This window comes from Podarcis melisellensis, assembly GCF_964234715.1.
Source record: "Podarcis melisellensis genome assembly, chromosome: 12".
NCBI classification, from domain to species: domain Eukaryota; kingdom Metazoa; phylum Chordata; class Lepidosauria; order Squamata; family Lacertidae; genus Podarcis; species Podarcis melisellensis.
Genome location: NC_138544.1, coordinates 46178896 through 46199208, shown reverse-complemented (window position 1 = coordinate 46199208; position 20313 = coordinate 46178896). Strand labels below are relative to the sequence as shown.

General features: G+C 44.2%; 1 protein-coding gene across 2 annotated transcripts in view; it reads left to right on the top strand.

Annotated features, from left to right (window-relative positions):
- Window positions 1-3830, top strand: part of WDR37 (WD repeat domain 37) — a 42382-nt gene extending 38552 nt beyond the window's left edge. For both annotated transcript variants that reach the window (XM_081882504.1, XM_081882503.1), the window contains one exon: window positions 468-3830. In XM_081882504.1, the coding sequence (XP_081738630.1) occupies window positions 468-599 (132 nt within the window). In that variant the 3' untranslated portion in view covers window positions 600-3830. The remainder of the gene's footprint in view (window positions 1-467) is intronic.
- The last annotated feature ends 16483 nt before the right edge of the window (window positions 3831-20313 follow it).

Sequence of the window (20313 nt, the reverse complement as noted above, 5' to 3'; positions counted from 1 at the left end):
CTCAGTAAGATTTCACAATGCGGCTTCACAGTACCAATAAGAGCCTTCTTTTCGATTGGGGCCATTGGCCCACAGAAATGAACCATGGCCTTCAGGTTCTTATTTCAGAAGCAAATGAGTGTTTTCCATTCCAGTACTTCCCTCAGATAAACTGGAATCTGGGCTTCTACATAGGGAGGGGTTGTAACTCACCGTAAGTCCCTGCTTTCCCTTTCCACCTCCCAGCCTTGAGGGTGGAAAGGAGAAGTGCAGGGAAACTTTGAAAGCCTTTTCCTCCCCCACCTCTTTTGCACCCCCAGAGTTGGAGATGCCAAGGAGTGAAAAGGGATCATGAAGAACTTTCAGAACCTCCCTGCATTTCTCCTTTTCATCCTGAAATGTTGGAGGGGGAAGGGGGAAGTGGCTGATTTGAGGCAGGGATGGGTAGGGGAGCCAATATTCTAACACAGGCATTTCTGTTGTCACAGGGGCATAGAAGAATGGTTTGCTGTTCAGCATGGAGCGAAGACCACCCGATCTGCAATCTGTTCACTTGTGGATTTGATCGGCAGGCTATTGGGTGGAACATCAATATTCCTGCCTTGCTTCAGGAAAAATGAGATGCTGAAAGAATTCTTTCCCAGACCCCCTCAGTTTTGTTGCCATAGACTTTTTTTGTGCAGACTTTCCTGTAAGCTGGTCTGCTGTTAACATAAAAGGTGCACCTTGAAAGGGAGTGTGTTGCAAATGTTGTTACCACATTGTGCACAGTTTGCATGAAATGTACAGAAAAAATATGTGACCTTTTCAAAGAAGCTAGATTCTTGCATATGGACTTTTATAACTTGGCATCCACTGGTGAGTAGAAGGATATATGGCTTTCCTATGGAGCATATAAGTGTTCATAAGTTATTCAGCCTAGATGAACAGTAGGGCATTATGTTTGACTTAAATGTGAATTCTGTGTACTTATTGTGAAGAATATATAGTCTGCCTTTCCCTCATCATTTTACATATCTGCCTTGTGATTAAGGAGCGTATAGGGCTAAACTTAAGATGAAGGGTGAATTTCAGAAGTATGGTGGAGATTTCCCCTCCCATCTATATTTGAGCACTCCTGCTGATTTGAGCACTCCAATGTAGTATTTGAGTCTGATTTGAGCACTCCAATGTATTTATTTATTGGAGTATTTATTTCAATTCCCAATTTAAGGGAAAAATACAGTTTTTTTAAAGCATTGGGCATAGAATGTTGGTTTGCCATGTTGAGTATATTCCTATACATTTCAAGAACTAACTGGTTCACCCTTACCCTGTTGGCTGGAGCCACCATTCTGTGTTTTGGTATTTTACATAACTGCAAACTACAAAATATTATAATCACGGCAATCTGAGCAAGTTTTTAAGCACTTTAGTTTATAGCAGCTGTTATAAACCACAAGCGGCAGATGAAATTTCCTAGAGAATGTGAGGCCTATATCTAAGAAGGATTTACATTGCTACATTTTGTGAAGTTTCTTTATTATAAAAAAAGAATAAATCTTGAGGGTTTTTTTGGTTTTTGTTTTTGTTTAAAGAATGCACCTGTGTTTAACATATTTCAAAATGGGACCTCTCCCATCAACGTTCTGTTTTTGGGCCAACAACACTATGCCAGAGATCCAAAAGATCCGACTAGTTATACATGCCAATAAATGTGGCAAGCCACTATTGAAATTAAGTGGCCTGTCAGAAGCAGATTGTAATATGGCATGGTGCTTGGGAGCGGGTCTGCTGTTCAAGGACAAAAGTAAGGAAGCTCGTTGGACATGCCCCAACCCTTGGTCATGCTAACATTGTTCTTTGGATCCTGGCCATTGCAACTAAGTGTGCTACCTCAAAAATGAATGTGGGGCTACTATGAATCTTGCTGTTTGACCTTGATAACACACTTTGGGTCTCATTCCAATGTGCTGTCATAAAGAGTAGAAGACAATCATACCAAATTTCAAGGTTGTACTTTGTCAAGACGTAACTTGTTAACTTGGAAGGAAGGTCCTTGTGTTGTTTCACACCATTCGACAGGCGGTCCTTAGATGGGTTTTGCTCTTCCTATGTTGTGTTGTCAGCTTGATATGTGCGATTAATATTCCCAAGCACCTCTGATAGCCAGCTGTCTTGAAGAAGGTTAATGAGACCGTACGTTAGGACTCCTTCATAGATGTTGTATTTGCAGCTGAGGGCAGGCAGTGCTTCTCTAAACTGTCTGTCCACATCTCAGGGTTGGAGCCAAAATAATCAAAGTGGTAATGTAGGTTGCTTATAAAAGGTTTAAAATTAATTCCCCTACATTACTTTGAGTTACACTTCCTTGATCAGTTCTCCTCTTCCTCCTCCAGTTATTGTGTTCCATAGCACTGTCCAATAGGAACTTGAGAAGCTGACTCTAGGGGAGAGAGTGGAGGCACCATTTATGAGAGTGCTGAAATCATAGCAAGTTGAGACATAACGTTATAGCATGTCATATAGGAGTTAAAGTAGTTTATGGAGAAGAGAATTAATGCAAGAAACATATAATAAGTGAATAGCTTGATCTGTTTGGGGCAAAAGAATCTGTGATGTAGCACTAAAGCCTGGAACGAGTAAATGACTGAGGCTTGTGATTATATTATCAAATGTATAATGATAAGTAAACAATGACTTGGAATTTGATTTAAAATCCATAAGAGATACTGCTTTTTGCTTCCCTAATCTGGGTCATCCTCTACCCATACTCGATGGCAAAACTCAAATGAGTTGTGGATGGCTTTATTGCATGTTTTATTATATCGTTTTGCAGCATATGCTTCTATTTGGGTCTTGTCACAGAGTGACTGGGTGGGGAAGCAGTGTAGAGAGAAGCAATCTTGCCACATCACTCCTTTATTTATCTTTGTTAAAAGACAATGTTTTGCCTACATGCTCCCTAGCTAATGGGTGTTGCAGGCATTTCAGTTGAATGCAACAAACTCCTTTAGAATGTCTAGACCTGCCTTAGGGTAGAGCTTGGGTTCTCAGTGGTCTCATTGACTTGGGAACCACCCATTCAGTGGCTTGGGCTCATAGCTCTCCACCTTCAGTGGGAGATGATGGCTGCCAGTTGCACGGACAGTTCATATGAATGGAGTCTTTACATTTTTAAAATACATATGAAATAACAACAGTGGAGCGTGAAATTGATGCCCGCTGTCACTGAGCTTTATATATCACCAAAGGACCACCCTCCTGTAGCAGAGGTACATGCTTGTTCCCACTCAGCCACATGTCTTGGCTTCATTGAAAGGAGCAAGTTAGTTAAGTGTTGTGTTGAGGCAACAGGTGCCTGTCCCAACAGTAGATGAATGGTAGCAGTGAAAACAATTATACATTTCACATTTTCTGGTCTTCACATGATAATGAACAGGTGTTCTAATAACTGCTGTGAGTATTGATTTAATTATGTCTTGCATTTCACATAGAAGGAAAGTGACTGTTACATATTTTCAGTATTGAAACTTAGTTTTGCATAAGATCGCTGTATCACTGGGCAAATCACAAAGACCTGTGTCTGTCTGTCTTTCTCTGTGTATATGTGGTCTTCAAACAGTGCACATCATTTTTTAAAAAATGAAAACATCTGTACCTATTTCAGAAATCAGAAGAATCTTATTTTGATGCCTAAGTCTTTGAAAACCAACTTCCGCAGAGGAAGAAAATCCTGTACTCGTATGTCAGTGTAGAACCACTTGTTTTTTTGTTTACTGATATTCTGGTGATTTGATTGTGTTTTTTTAGATGTTCAATGTGTGTCTTTGTTGCAATTTGAAAATGCCATTAAATCATTCAGCATTGTTTCAGAATGCGTGTTTTTAATAAGATCTAAATGACCTGATTTGTGCAAGTCTTACCTTGCTCTCTATGTCTTAAGTGAAAGCAGCCAAGTGGAATTTCCCCCAATATACCGTATTTTTCGCCCTATAGGACGCACTTTTTCCCCTCCAAAAATGAAGGGGAAATGTGTGTTGGTCCTATGGGGCGAATGCAAGCTTTCGCTGAAGCCTGGAGAGCGAGAGGCGTCGGTGCGCGAGAGGCGGGAGTTGCCGCCGGGCTCACAAGGCTTGCGAATAGCAGCCTGTTCTGGGGGCTGGGGGGGGGAAAATAATTTTTTTAATTAAATTCCCCCCCCCCCCCCGAAAAACGAGATGCTTCCTATGGGCCAGTGCGCCCTATAGGGTGAAAAATACGGTATTTCAGGTGAATTCCCGCCCCCTCCCCAATTTCTTCTGCTCTTTGAATTGGAACTAGATGTTCAGACACAAGGGGCTGCTGCTGAAGAAACAAGCCTATGGGTCCTTTTCCTCCTTATCTATAACATTTAGAAACAACACAGTGATATTCATTACAGCGGTTCCACTAACTAGCTTATGGGTCAGGAAAATTCACAGCTTGAGGTTAATCACATTTTGCATATTTCTAGACATTACAGATAAGAATGCAAGAATGAGATGCGGAGCTGTCATTTTCAATGGTCCTCAGCTGATGGGGTCATGGCCTGATCTAAGGTGGGTTACAACAGGAACCCTACCATCATAAAAATATATGGTTAAAAATTTAAGATACGGCATGTTTGCGTTCAAGGTGGTTCCTGGGTCTGAAAAAGTAGCCATGGCTGGCAGGAAGAAAGCCAAGTTAGCTGTAGGAAATGGGACTTCTCTGTGTTACAAAAATGCACCCTACATTTTGAAGTGTGTAACTTAAAAGTGGCCTTGACAGATATTTGTACGTTTCCATTTCGTACCCTATTCTGTGCAAGCAAATCTTTAATTGCATCTTGCTACACAGGTTATGAACATCCTCCATGTGGCTTGTTTCCCCAGTGTTACGTTAAATTGATTTTTCTTTGCTTAAAGAAACGAGTCAAAACATAGATTCAGTACAATTTATTTTGATACAACAGTCCTCCGAGTATCACGAAACACTCTACAGGCTGAGCAGAAATAACGGATACAGCTTACAATAAGCTGAAGTCAAGATTGACAAGTGATCCAAAGATTGTCGCGTTCATATAAAAATGAAGTGTTAGGATTGCTATGGAAACATCTTGCATAGTTAACATCCTTCCTGAAATATTCTTGCAAAATTGTCATCAATAGCATCTTGAAGGCCTTATGCTATGGGTTTGTCAGGCAGCACAGGCGAGGCCAGGCATATTAAGTTATTGGAGTTAAACATTTCTCACAGAAGAATCCTTGCAAGCATGAAAATGGAATTGGGAATGGAACACCGTGTTGCTCCTCTTTCCTTCTGTTTAAGAGGACATAACGTAGGCTTGAGAGGAAGAACCCAAAACAGCTGGGGGATCTACAGGCAAGTGTCTAGCCACTCAGGAACCATAAGGGCTATTGGGAAATGTGCAGATACTGACATGGTCAGGTTTCTTAACACCACTGTACCAGCTCCAAATTATATGGAAGTCCCTTGTGTGTAATGCTTAAAAGTTGAAGAGGCAGAGTAGGGCTTTGGTGTGGTATAGTGGCAATGGGAAGATCGTGGTCCCCTGTGACTGTACCTAAACAAAGATGGAAGTGATTATGTTTTAAAACAGTAGTCGTGCTCCATAAACAATATTAAACGTGAAGCCAGATTTTCTTGATATATAAGCATCATCTGCTGATTAAAAGTTTTGTGCAAAATGGACCCTGCATATAGCAGTCCAGTGGTTGCACTGCTGCAAAATAGCCCCACTTAAAGGGGTGGTGGTCAGCCAAGCTGTCTCATAAGGACTTATCCACCAGCAAACGAAAATTAAAGGGCTGTTCTTGAATATACTTATTAGTGCTGTGAAAGGTTGGCCAGGGTGGCTGCAGCAGGCCGTGCTATGGACATTTAAACAAGTGTTATAACCAGGGTGCTTTGTTTGGGTGGGTGGGTAGGCATGAGGGAAGCAAAGCAAATATGCAAAATATGATATTGGGAGGGGAGATTCAGCATCTTAAGAATCTCAAATTTCATTTTGAAAAAAAAAACAAGTTCCTGGTCCAGCCTTTCTCACTGATGAGCCCCCCCCCCCATTTTTTGAACTTAAGCTCCCATCAGCCCCAGCCAGCAAAGCCCAATGGTCAGGCCTGATGGGAGTTCTAGGCCAAAATATCCATTGAGCATCAGGTTGGGAAAGATTGTCCTAGTCCTTACAGCTGAGAAGATGTTTATATCTGTGATGCTGGCTGAAATAAGAGAAGCCAATGGTGTGGCCTCTTCTCCCCACCTTCGTGAGCAGAATACCCGCAACAAAGGATTCAGGTATGTTTTATTTGCAAAATTTATGCAGGTTGCAAAATTCAACATGTCGGGGTACAGAATTATAAATATTGGCACAGTACTCAATTTATAGCTGGGGTTTGTCAATGCAAGTCCAGTTTGCCTTCCTGAATGCTATTCTACTGTAAGACTACTAATATATTAAGTTCCCACTTTCTGACATTCTGTGTGCTTCTTCAAACAAAAGAAATGCCAGCAAGCGGGGATGGTAAATAAGTTAATATAACTACATTGTTTAATGTTTGGCTTTCTCACAGGCTAAGACAACATCCCCAGAGAAGGTGCACTTTGCTATTTAAAAGCGAAATGATGGAATAAGGTTTAATCTGATTTTAATTTCTTATCTAGCTTTGTCGAAATGTTATCTGCACCTTTGCAGCATAACTTATCAGAAGCCAAGGAAAACAAAGGTTTTTTTTTAATGGAACCAATCTCGGAGGAAGACGTAGAACACAATACAAGGCTGCTGCTAATCCACGAAGAAAAGGGAATTTGGAATTTTGGTGTACTTGCTGTGTAAACCAGAGAGATGATGGAATTAATCAGATGTGGTGTAGCTTTCTTTCTGTGATCTGTTACCGTACAGCTGAGCTCTTACACGGTCCTTATTTTTGTATGTCTTGGTTCTAATTTTTGCAAATGGAGAAAGAGACCATGTTATGTACCATCTTGAAGGTGGCAGCTGTTGATATAGTTGGGTTCCTTGGAAGATGCAAGTCCAGGTAAGATGACAGTGCCAAGGTAGTGGAGGCTGGGCCATGTGAGCAAATGAGGCATTGCCCCACCAACCCTAGTCTCTGCTCAACCAACCCCCACCTGCCTGCATCATTACTTACAACCAGTCCGGGGTGTGTGTGTGTGTGTGTGTGTGTGAGACTAGCTGTGAGCTTCTTTCTCCTTAGTATATGTGTTGCCCTTGTAGAACTTGTTGAGGGGAACAAAACTAGAAAGAGTTGGTTCTGCCTGCTTTTGGTTCCAGCTCCATTCACTCGTTGTGTCCCTTCTGCAATGAATAACAGCCACCACTGTCCCAAGGGCAAAAAGCCAATCAGGTCTGGTGAGAATGAGACAAAGGCCAAGTCTTTTGTTATTTTGCTTGCTTAGAAATGTATTTGCTTAAGAAAGCTTGATGATTCTTAAGCTGCACGATAGTCTGCAGTTTGCTGACAATATGTGGCAATAGAGCCATGGGGGAGGAGGAGGCATTTTTTTAGGAAGTGAGAAAAGTTCCAACTCCAATGTATATTTGAAGGCCTGGAAAAGAAGTTTCCTGGGCTCCAACCTGTAAGCAATAATCTTTGAAAGAGGATTCTTATGGAGATAATTATGTCAGTAACATAACAGGATTAACAAAGGAATGACTGGGTCACACATTTGACCACAAATGGCTCATAAGCAAGGAAGAGTTTTTTCATGATTGGTCTCTGCAGCTGTATTAAGATGAGAGCACTGAAGGGGAGTGAAGGAATAATGCAGGGCCAGAGGTGAACAGAGTTATATGTAATTACATTCTAATATTTTCAGCCCACACATAACATTGCAAAAGCTTTTCTCATATGCTGGACTTTAGCAAGCCTAGACAGATGGCAGGGTTATATTTACATACATACATTCATATATCGTTTTGTTTGTATGCTACCTTTCCACAGTTCAAACCATGCTCAAGGCATGAAAAAAAAATACATACCTACAATATAACAGAAGTAGTCATAAACAGTAAGTAAGATGTTTAAAAATACACAACCAAACAGAACAATTTCCACAGGATCCAAAATATACAAAACAAAAACCACCCTCCCAACAAAAAACTCCAAACAACACCCCAGCCAGTCTGTTCAGCAGCCTCAGCTTTTGCAGCTGGAGTCAGTCCTGCCCTCCCAGACCAAGTAGGAAATGACCTGCAAGGCAGGGAGCAGGTCCTCCAGGACTCGCAGCCAAGATGCATCATAAACCCACAAGAAGAGTGTTTCTGGATCAAAGCCTATTTATTCCAGCACTCTGTTCCCACAGTGGCAAACCAGATGCCCATGGGAAGCCCGCAAGCAGGACCTGAGCACAATGGCGATCTGCCCATTTGTGATTCCAAGCAACTGGTATTCAGGGCCATGCAATGGAGGTAGAAAATGGCCATTGTGGCTAACAGGCGTTGGTAGACATATCCTCCGGGAATATGTGTGAGCTTTAAGATTGGCATGCAAAGTGGTGTGCTTTTTTAAAACAGTACAATAAATAATGTGATATGGAATGGGTCCTGGTGGGGAGGGGATGAAGCAGGTCCAGATTGCAGGTTTGGATGTTGCCTCGCTTCTCTTCTTCCTTCTCACAAGACAGATGGTGTCCATTGGCTCAGGGGCTGAAGAGGGGGCTAAAGCAGACTTGCAGCAGTGCTTGCTAATACTCTTGAGCGGCTTAAAGCCATTGCTCCCTTTCTATTTTATTTTATTAATTTGTATACCACCCTTCACCCATAGATCTCAGGGTAGTTCACAGCATAAAAATACAAGATAGGAACAACAAGAACAACAACAGACCATAATAAAAACAACAAAAACAAAACAAATCAATAACACCCCCCCCCAAATTATCACAAAAGGAACACAGATAGGTTCAAGCCGTTGAACCAGTTCTGCCTCCTATAACTGGTGGTGATTCTCTAACATCTTGGACAGAGACGTCTTCCAGCCTTTCTGGGATCCTTTAGCTGGAAATGCCATTGGGTTGAATCTGTGCTGTTCTCCTTTTACAGAGAAGTTAAGTGGGGGTGGATAAGAATCTCCATCCCTTTGAGAGGTTAACAGTCCAGAACAGGGGTGCTCATCGTGCTGACCTCCAGATATTGATGAACTTCAACTTCTTCCACCACCACTGGCCATGCTACCTGAGGCTGATACGAGCTGCAGTCCAAAAACAGCTGGAGGGCACCATATTCATCCCTGATACAGAATAGCATCCATATCTCGATTAGAATATAGGAACACACGAAGAGGAAAATGAGTTAACCGAGAAGAGTCTATGGGGGAACCGGAAAGGATCTTTGCTTAAGGCTAGAGCCTTAAGTCATCCCACTCCTGAGCCCGATTTCCATCACACTGAATTGAATTAGGAAGCCTGTCTGGTTTTGATGCTTCATAACCTGCTTCATATCACTAAACCGCAGGAAATTTGGCATGGCTGCTTGTGCCCGCTTCTAGAATAGCAAATCCGTTGGCAGGCCTGCGCTGCGAAGTTGACACAACATCTGTCGTTAGCGCTGTGCTTGCCTATAGACCCAGTCAGCCGTCAGTCCCTGGTGTCTTGTGTTTCTGCTCAACAAATCCAGGCTGCCTTGGTTTTGTGGCTGGGTGTTTTAAGGGTAATGCACCACTAGGAAGAGAAAGTGCACACAAGTCCTAAATCTGAACACCTGCAAAACCTTAGGCAGCTCCAGAGAAGAGTCCCATCTTCACAACAGCTCTGATCCAGAGCTCTGTGTCACTGACTGCTGCTGGTGGAGAAATGCAAGACATCCCAGCCAAGAGGCAAAAACTTTCAGATAGGAACCTTTTCCGGCCCAATGTCCATAAACAAAATTGGGAGGACCAAATGGATGTTCGCTATGTACACTAGGCTAGAATTGGGCCACACGAAAGTCAGGGGTTTATACATGTGCATATACCTGCCTCTCCATTTGGGCAAACAAGGGGCATTATCCCAATTCAGGGACATCTTCCAGGCAAACTTGATGAAGATGCAGAGCAGTGCTGGTAAGGGGTATGGCCTGGGAAAGTCCCAAGGGCCTGGACTCTCATATTTCTGTTTCCCTTCACTCAGTTCTCCACCAATTCATTTGCAACCTCATGGGAGTTTAAGGCAAGTTCTGTTGGAATAGTGGGTTGTTGAGGAAATTTTCCCAAGTGCCCCTCTGGATCACAGAATCCTAGAATTGTAGAATTGGAAGGGACCCAGAGGATCACCTAGTCCAATGCCCTGCAATGCAGGAATATGCAGCTGTCTCTTATGGGAATCGAACCTGCGACCTTGGTATTATCAGCACTACGTTCTAACCAGCTGCCCTCGAGTGTGTGTGTGCCTTTCTGAGTTGTGTATACAAGCATATGTGCCTGCTTTTGCTCTGCTTTCATCAGATGCACCTCAATTCCACTTAACTATATGTCAGCGTATTGCTTTTCTGCCTCCGAGATACCTCTTATCCGTGGCAGATTTCTGAAAATACTTGACATGTATGAGGGTTTTCTTAAATGTGCTGACGGTCAGCCTTCTTGATCTCAACTGTTTCGCAGCTGTGCTTCCTTCCTTCCTTGGAAAGCCAAGTTCACTCTGCTGTTCATTCACTGTTGTTTCTTCCCTGTTTTGATCTCAAGCAACCTTTTCTTGTGTCAAACCATGGTGTGTGAGAATAGTTTCACACAATAAGGTGCTCTTAGTGTTAAATTCCACTAGAGGGCAGGGCAGGACATACAAGGAAAAAAGCGTGTGTGTTTAAGTATAAGACTACATTTAGAGATTATTTGTCTAGTAGTCTAAAATGTGAATAGGGTTAGGATTTATGTGCCTTTACGGCATCATCTGAACAATGCACTTGCTTTCATTCATTCGTAATTCTTGCTCTGTCAAGACAGATGCTTTGCATGAGAACATGCCTCAATCAACCCTTACCTTGAAAACAACCAAGAGAACATGCTGTAACTTTTACTTGTAAAATAATGCTGTACCCTTTCCTAAACCTCAAGTTTTCCTAAAACTTCAAAGTTTACGGAATGTTAAAAGGCATAGAATACAGTAATATAATATAACCCCCCCAACCCCCCCAATATAAGCCATGGATTATAGGAGAAAAATTGCCCAGAAAACCAAGCAATGTACTGAACAATGAGATACTTTAACGCCTTTCATGAAGGGGTTTACATAAAATAATACAAGCTGTTGTGTGTTGTTGTTGTTGTTTTAAAAAAGGGATAAAAACAGACATTAAAATTGTAGACACAATCAACTTATTAAAATATAGATAAAACCAGGCTTATGTTTAAAATGTACATAGTAAAATTACATGGCTGGCCTAAGCAAAAAGTTTTGTTTTTTTAAGCAGGCGTCAATAACCATGCAATGAAGGTTTCTGACTAATGTTATTGTTGCCATCTGTCTGTCTTGAGATACAACGGAGTGTGCCTATGGGGATGAAGTCAAATCGTAGAAGAATCACAAGGCATCACCCAACCATCTTAGGGACACTGTTCCAGATGTGTGTAGGGTGTGCTCCTTAACCTTTTCTTCTCCTGAAGGTGTCCTACAAGGCAGCGGGTACGGATTTTTCCTCAGGGCTTACTTCCAAAGCCTTTAGAAAGGACGAGTGCAGCTGCAAGGCGGTGGAAGTTTAGTGTCAGAGTTTTCTGATAGGCAACATTCCCAGATTGATGGGCCCCATCTGGCTCTCACTTCCTTCCCTCTTCAGCACATAAAGAAACCGCTTTCTTGACCATTGGACCCACTGTTCCATCTGCCGGAGCCTGTCTTCACATGCAGGGGAAGTCCATAACTCACTGAGACCCATCAGCTGCCCTCACCTGGTTTAGCTAGCCAATCGGATCTGTTTCCTGGGATGTGGCCACTGTGAAAAGCTAGATAGCTTCTGGGAGCCACAGGTGAGAGCTGAGTGCAGGGTGGGGACCAAAGGTGGACAAACTGCCCCAGAAGGAGCATCAAGATATCCCCCATCAGAGGTATTACCCATTTCCTAACACTCCATACACCCCTGACGAATATTAATATGCAGAGAATTCCAGAAAAAACAGCTGCTGCCACACTGAAGACTGGTGTCTCACAACAGCACTGGGTGGAATTCAGCATAGGACACATTCATGCCATACATTTAAAGCACTATGATGCCACTTTAAACAGTCGTGGCTTTCCCCAAAGATTTCTGTGAATTGCATGTTTCCAGAGAGTGGTTTGACAACCCACTTTTCACAGAGAACTCTTGGAATTATAGCTCTGAGAGGAGAACAGAGGTCTCCTAAGAACTCTCGACACCCATAGAAAACTGCATCTCTCAGAATGCTTTGCAGGAAGTATACCCTCCAACGTGCTGAGTCCCCGAACCGGGATGTCCGTCTTCTCGGCTGTGCTTCTGGCACAAGTCACGTGATCTGCACGAGAACCCAAAAGACGCACTTTTATTGGGGCCGAAATCACAGTGCCCAAAATGGCCACCATGATATTGCACGATGTCCCACCGGGACAGTTGCAGGGTATGAGGAAGTGTTTAAAGTGTTGTCGGAATGCTTTAAACATGGGGTGACTGGGCCTAAGATCGACTCAGAGTTGGCACATTGAAATTAATGGACCTTAGGCATGTTCATGCATTTCAATGGACCTACTCTGAGTAAAACTTAGCTAAAAGGCACCCATTTTGTGGCACTTGCAAAAGCACCAGTTTCACATCAAGCCTATATGTGCTAAGGACATCCTTCAAGTCAACTGGCCCCAAACCGGTCCCTTTCAAAGGATGCTCTTAGTCCATGGTCCCTAACTTCCTCAGCAAAACAACCGTCCACAAAACAATGACAGACACCAAGAGCAGTGGACCACAAATAGGCTGGGAATGTTTTCAGCTTTCTTCTTTGCTAATTGGTCACAATGACACCCCTGCGCTGAAGTGAACAGGGGGAGAATTTCAACACAAACGCAACACTTTCTTTAACCCGGCTAAAGAATGCACAAGAGCTGGCTAAGATGCAGCTGATGAGGCTGTACATGAAGTGTTTTATTTATTTTGTGAAGCCTGTGCTTTAGGCCTCGGGCCTTGATATCCTCACTTGACTCTCAAAGTTCATTAAACACTGCCCTGTAAACCTAAGGCCCAGTGTCGTCCCTGGCTGCCTGCTCTGCCAAGTTCTTGCTCTGTTACTCCCTAACCAGGATAATTTCCTAAAAAATCCAGCCAGCAGCAGTATTGGAAGCAGCAGCTGTGCCTAACCCGTCAGAACTTGTGCTCATTTGTGCATTGCTATGCCTGTAGCATGCTCAGGCCTCGGCTTTTATTTTTATTTTGAAAAAAGCACCCTGCTCCATTATGTCATTATTATGATCGTGATTGTGCTTAAGACTTCTCTAGGTGCTTAAGAAAACAACACAGTCCTTGCCTGCAGGCTTTAATAGATGTGATACAAAAGGGGAAGACAGAATGGTGAGGGAACAGGCCAACAAGGGAGGTTTCGGGCCCTAACGCCTCATAAAGGCACAGCAAGGTTTAATGATGAGTAGGCTGAATGGCCGCTGAAGAAAAAGGGTTCTGGGAAATAGCTGGTCTCAGCCAATGATGTGGGCTGCTCTCGCTCGTATGTCCCACTGAACACCTGTTGTAGCCATTGTAACTTCCGAAAGTTAAGGACTGGCTAACAGGGTCTTTTTGTATGAGGTTCGTTCACTGCCTCATCAGAAATTGTCCGTGATACTTCAGGCTCCCCTACTGCCTGTAAACTGTTTTTCTCTTTAGCAGGTACCTGCAAAGGAATCACTTGGTTAAGCAGCGACACTCAAGTTACATGTAAGACAGGCCTTTGCAGTTTATCAAATGGATAAGCGGGAGCCAACTGCCTTGCTTATTGGTGAAGCAATTCTTCTTCCCCTAAGGAAGAGTAGCATCGAAAATGTGTTGGAATTTAAAGATTCCCTCCTGTTTGTTTTTCCTATCTGGGAGGGGGCATTTTGGCAGGGCATCAGTTCCGCATCAGAAGAACTCTGATGTGCATCTAGGCCTACAGACTTAGATTGATTTTATACCATTTCCCTCCCCCAAAAAGAGAGTCTCCTCCAGGAGACCTCTAGCCCCCTCACAGAATCACAGTTCCAAACATGCCCTTAGAAGAGAGAGTGACTGTCACATCTGTAGTGTGAATATGATTAGACTGTGGCCCACTCACTCTTAGACTCCTCGCACATCATACTTTTAAAGCACCCATACTGAGAATTCTGGGAACTGTAGTTCACCCACCACAGAGCAACAATTCTCAGCACCCTTCGCAAACTACACTTCCTGTGATTTTTTTCTTTGGGGCAGGGAGAGATTTCCTTAAATGTATGGTGTGTGCACAGTGTTAGTCTGGCTGCTTAGAAAGGGGTTGTGTTGTGTGGCAAAATATTTTCCAGCCTCTCGGCCGACAGCTCTGGAGTTTGCTCCTAAGAAAACCTTGACCGGCGCTATATTTAATGCAAAAAACCCGACACAAGCATTGACATCTCCAGACCTGAAGACGGCGGAGTCTGGATGAGCTGCAGCTCTTGACACTTGCTTGCTGGGCTGTAAAATATTTGCTTGTTCCGAGGGCTGCTTGTAGGTGACGTCCAAGAAGATGTCTGGAGAGTGCAAGGGAAAGCGCTGGAGAAAATAGGAGGTGAGGACCGTGAAGGTGAAAGAGGTGATGATGAGCTTCCAGTAACAGCTGGCAATTAATTTCCACTATCGAGACTTTCGCAACGTTGGCAGCCACACAAAGCTCACTTCGCCCTTAAAGTCTCGCAGTAGCTGTTCACAGTGACTCGGATTTCCTGTTCAGTGTGGAATTCCAACCCTAAGCAAAACGGCATTTCTCACTCTGAAATGGGACAATGCAGTATACTATCAAAAATATAAGGTTTTTTGGTGGGGAGCATAGCTGTCAAGCGTCCCTTATTTGGCGGGACAGTCCCTTATACAGAATATGTCCCGCTGCTGTCCCTTATTGATGTGCCTTCATTGGCTGCTGGCTGGGCTTTCTGCCTTTGGCTCGGAGGGGCTCAGAAGTTGAACATACCTGTGCCCGGAAAATCCCTTATTTCGGCTGCTGATCCCTTATTTTCGAGGCTGCTGGTCCCTTATTTTCAAATCTGTAAGTTGACAGCTATGGTGGGGAGGGCGGCTTGATGTTGACCTGTGCAGCTCCCACTGCTACCCATGTACCCAGCCTGCTAGGCATCTGGCACATGATGAATATTAGGCTCCTTTAGCGTCACACTACTGGTGAATTGTGTAAGTTGCAGGCTCTTGCAACCACAGTGGAAGGCGCAAACCTTGGTGTACACCAGCTATAACTGGGAGACACTCTTGCCTTCATGGCTTGAGAGGAGCAAGTGTTGTGTATGCATGCTGATGCACCTAATGTATTTGCCAACTGCCAACGTAGGCAGACACCTACTGGGCTGTTTATTAGCCAAATATCTGTATTGGTAAAATAACCAACAGCTGTTTGCAATTGTGAAGGAGGGGCATCTCTGCCTCCATTTTGCACACTGAGCTCTAGCAGCGCTCAGCACTTGACACTGAAGGCCAAGCACAGTTTTGGGGGCAATTAAAAACACAGGCTCTTTCCTGCAAGTGTTCTGCCACTGAGCTATATCCCTTTCTCAGCATTATAAGGCACAATCGGCTAAAGAGAGCATGCAAGTTTACCCCTGAACTTGAGTCTTCTCATCTGTGGGATCCTTTGAAGGCTGCTATCCTGTCTCCCAAGTTAGACGCCTTGCCTGGGTGTGTTTCAGACATGAAAGTTGCATCTCAGCAGATGTATGGAAACAGTACCAGTCAATACGCTGAGCATTCTCCAAAGCCAATCCCATTTCATTGGATGGAAGACCTATGCCCTAAGTTGTATAGCTTCACATTGGTTCAAGGATCAGATGCCTTTGCTTTATCTAAATGAGCTGCATGAGGCTGGGATTCCTCCGGCTCTGCATCCTTTTGTAGGGCAGACTGCTGCAAGGTAACATTCTGTTCTTGGAACGATGCGCTGAGCTCGACAACACGCCCTCGCATCCCCCCGCAGGCCTGAGAGGCCCAGCAAGCATGTAAGAACACAAGAAGCCGGAATCGAGATCTGCCCTGGAGATCTCCAAACAGCATTTTGCCCTGAAACACGAGGCTTCATCTGGACCTCAGCTATTCCCAGAGCCTTTTTGAAGTAGCGGCAGCTCTGACAGGAAACTGCGACGGAAAACAATCCATCTGTATTCTGTGCACAGATGGAGAGTCTGAATCGGCAGAACTTTCTATTTGTGTGTCTGTGTGCTTATTGATATATACATTAGAAGCCTGGAGCTAAAATGTTGGTTCTGTTAATAATTCAGATCAGAGTAAGAAACTTGGCCGGTTCCAGCATGGATTCTCGGTGTTCATTGCCTCCTTGCCAAGGCCAGGGACTAAATGTCTTATGTCACCTCCATAGAAAGCTGCCTTATACTGAATCGGGCCACTGGTACATCTAGGCCAGCATTGTCGGCACTGACTGCAGTGGTTCTCCAGAGTTTCAGATAGGAGCATTTCCTACCTTATCAGGAGAAGCTAGGGATTGGACCACAGCTGTCAACTTTCAGATTTGAAAATAAGGGATCAGCAGCCTCACCTGTCCTGGGGACAGTCTACGGGATATCTAACAATCCGGGATAGCAGCGGGAAGCAGTGGGAAATGGCGTTGGAATAAGGGAATTTCCCGCAAAAAAAGGGGAAGGTTGACAGCTATGGATTGGACTTGCGCCTTTCCCCATGAAGATCAGCTGAGGATGCCCAGAAGAACGTTAAGTTGAAGAGCTTGCTGAAGCTTGACCCTATAACGTGCCCCCTCTCTGGTGCTGAAAATCATAATGGTGTAAGGAAGCAGGATGAGCACAGGCCGTCCCTGCTATGTGATTGAACCTTCCTCTTCGGCAGTTTTTTTTTTGCTGTTGTTGGCACCTGTCTGTTTCGAGAAACAATGGAGTTTTTCTCCAGGTGCAAAATCAAACTGCTGCGTTAGCAGCACAAAACTGACTTTTCCGGGGCACACGCCTGGGCAGTGTGTATGGAGGTCCTGGGCTGTCCAGATAACAAGACCTCCCTCTCGGTCTTGCTGATGTGGTCTAATGGAAAGCAGAGCAATACACTTGGCACCAGCTTGGCTACAGAAGTTGCCAGAAGGAGGCATACAAGATGTCACCCAACAGTCTTGGGGACTCCACTCTGGATTTGAGCAGGGTTTACTCCTTAGCCTATTCTTCTCCCGAAGGTATCCCACAAGGTAGCAGAGGTTTAGGATCAGAGTTTCTCTTCTCCTGCATGGGCTACCTTCCCAGGTGGACGAGCCCCCTCTGCCCCTCACTTCCCTCTACAGCACGTGCAGAAAGCGCCTTCTTGACTTTTAGACTATGGGTCTCATCTGTTCAATCCAATAGAGGCTGTCTTCACATGCAGGGGAAGTCAGTGAGGTCCAGCTCTGAGGGCCTTCTGGCGGTTCTCTCACTGCAAGAAGTGAAGCTACAGGGAACCAGGCAGAGGGCCTTCTCAGTAGTGGCGCCCGCCCTGTGGAACGCCCTCCCATCAGAAGTCAAGGAAATAAACAACTACCTGACTTTTAGAAGACACCTGAAGGCAGCCCTGTTCAGGAAAGTTTTTAATGCTTTATGTTTTATTGCTTTATTATTATTATTAATATTCTGTTGGAAGACGCCCAGTGTGGCTGGGGAAACCCAGCCAGATGGGTGGGGTATAAATAATAAATTATTATTATTATTGTAAGTCCCTAACTCACTGAAGGTTTGAGACCCATCACCTGGTTTAGCCAGCCAGTTGAGCTGTTCCTGGTGTGTTGCCGCTGTTGCATGCTGGCAGCTTATAGGAGCCACAGGTGAGAGCTGAGTGCAGGGTGGCACCAAAGGTGAATAAAGTACCCAGAAGGAGTATGGTGTGTCCCACACCAGAGATACTACCCCTCCCCTAACACCCAGTGTGAATGCTCATAAACATACTATGGTGTCATAGTAGCCCAGCCAATGCCTGGAGTGCAGGAGAGTTTTGCACACTAGTGACAAATGACATGTACATTGTTGTTGTTTAGTCGTTTAGTCGTGTCCGAATCTTCGTGACCCCATGGACCAGAGAACGCAAGCCCCTTCATGGATCACTACCTTGTCGTGGCGAAGGGGCTTGAAGAACTCAGAGAAGCTATGAACTATGCCGAGCAGGGCACCCAAGATGAACAGGTCATAGTGGAGAGTTTTGACCAAACGTGATCCACCTGGAGGAGGAACCGGCAAGCCACTCCAGTATCCCTGCCAAGAAAACTCCATGGACAAAGACAACAGACATGTACATTACTCCCCTATAAAACCAGCATATATGAACCTTGTCAATCACCATTTTATCTCAACATCATATTTAGCAGGGTTTTGGCTGTCAACGTTATTAGAGGCCTGAAAGTTTACTGGCACAAGCAAATGGCTCATAGCTTTCTCATGGCGGGACAGGGAAACAAGATCTTAAATGGCCTAATGGAAGCAGCCAGGGTCATGAAGAGTGTTGATAAAAGAGCACATAAACTGCACCAACGCTGGATTTAATTACCTGGGAAGCTAGCATGAACAGGGTATTCATGCAGAACTATTTCAGCAAAGGGAAGTTGGTGATTATTAATCCCCATTCTCCAAGGCCGCATTACTTATCTTTCAGAGCCTCAGGCCAACAAGATGTTTCACCCGTTGCTGAATTGCAAGCATATATGAGTGGCTTGTGAGACAGCAGCAAATGTAGCAAAACATCCCTTATTTTTAAAGGAGATGGTGGCTATTCACTTCCATGATGAAAACCATGAAGGCACAAGGACTTAACACCTGTGTTTATTTGGGCATGTGGAAAAATTCAGGAGTGTGCCACTTTAGTCCATGACGTATGTATTATGAGCGACATGGGGAGGGAACCTACAGGACCACCTCTCCTGGTATGTTCCACAGAGGGCCTTACGGTCTCACAGAGGGCCTTACGGTCTTCAAACAAAAACATCTTGGAGGTCCCGGGCCACAAGGAGGTTAGCCTGGCCTCAACCAGAGCCAGGGCTTTTTCGGCTGTGGCCCTGTTCTGGTGGAACACTCTGTCACAAGAAACTAGGGCCCTGTGGGACTTGACATCTTTCTGCAGGGCCTGCAAGACAGAGCTGTTCCACCAGGCCTTTGGCCAAGGCGCAGTCTGACCCCCTCCTTCTGTAATCCTCATAGCACTCTAGCCCAATGGTTGCCATTAATTTGATTTGAACTGATTTTATAATGAACTGGTTTTAGAATGCTGTATTATTTTACTGTTGTTAGCCGCTGTGGGTGAGGAGGGGACCCAGAAGTACAACAGGATGATGTCCCAACAAGGTGGAAGTGATCTATACTTATTTCTTTGTTTAAAGCATTTTTTAAAGGAAAAAAATCTCATTCTTCAGACAAAAAAGGCTCCTAGAGCAGCTTACAGATATCACTGATAAAGGCAGTCCCTGCCCTTAGGGTTGTAATATAAAAGAAACATCACAAAGGGAAAAGGCAATGGGAGGGAGGAGGAAAACAGCAAAATCAGCCGTAATTACAAGCTTCCTGTAAGGACTAAATGGAATGGAAGGATTTGAAGGGCAGGAGGAGCAAAAACCTGCTGGAGAAACCTGATGAACCTGGCCTTCGAGACGAGCTAATGGAGAACCCATGAAGCCCTATTGCTCTACCTGTCCTGTAGTTTGATGGAATGGCTGGGAAGAGGTTGCTGGAGGGATGTCATTTTGAGTAGCATACATTTAAAGCACTACGATACCTCTTTAAGCAGGCATGGCTCCCCTCAAAGAATTCTGGGAGCTGTAGTTTGTTATGGGTGCTGACAGTGGTTAGGAAGCCCTCCCAGAACTACAATTCCAGAGTGGTTTAACAATCAACCCCACTTCAGAGAGAATTGCAGCTTGGAGGGTTGGGGAATGATAGGAGCTCCCTAACAACTCTCGGCACGCTTAGTGAATCACAGCTCCAGGAATTCTCCGAGAGAAGCCATGGCTTTTTAAAGTGGCATCATAGTGTTTTAAATGTATGCATTCATTCATAAGTCAGTTCCTTTGCATTCCCACATTAAAAAAAAACAACCACCCTGTATGAAAATTCATATTTAAGTATGTGCTTATTTAATCGCAAAATGGTTACCCAAAAGCACATTTTATTTCAATGTATTTTAAAAACATACCCTAAACAGTGCATCTTTTTATGCATTTTGGAATGTTA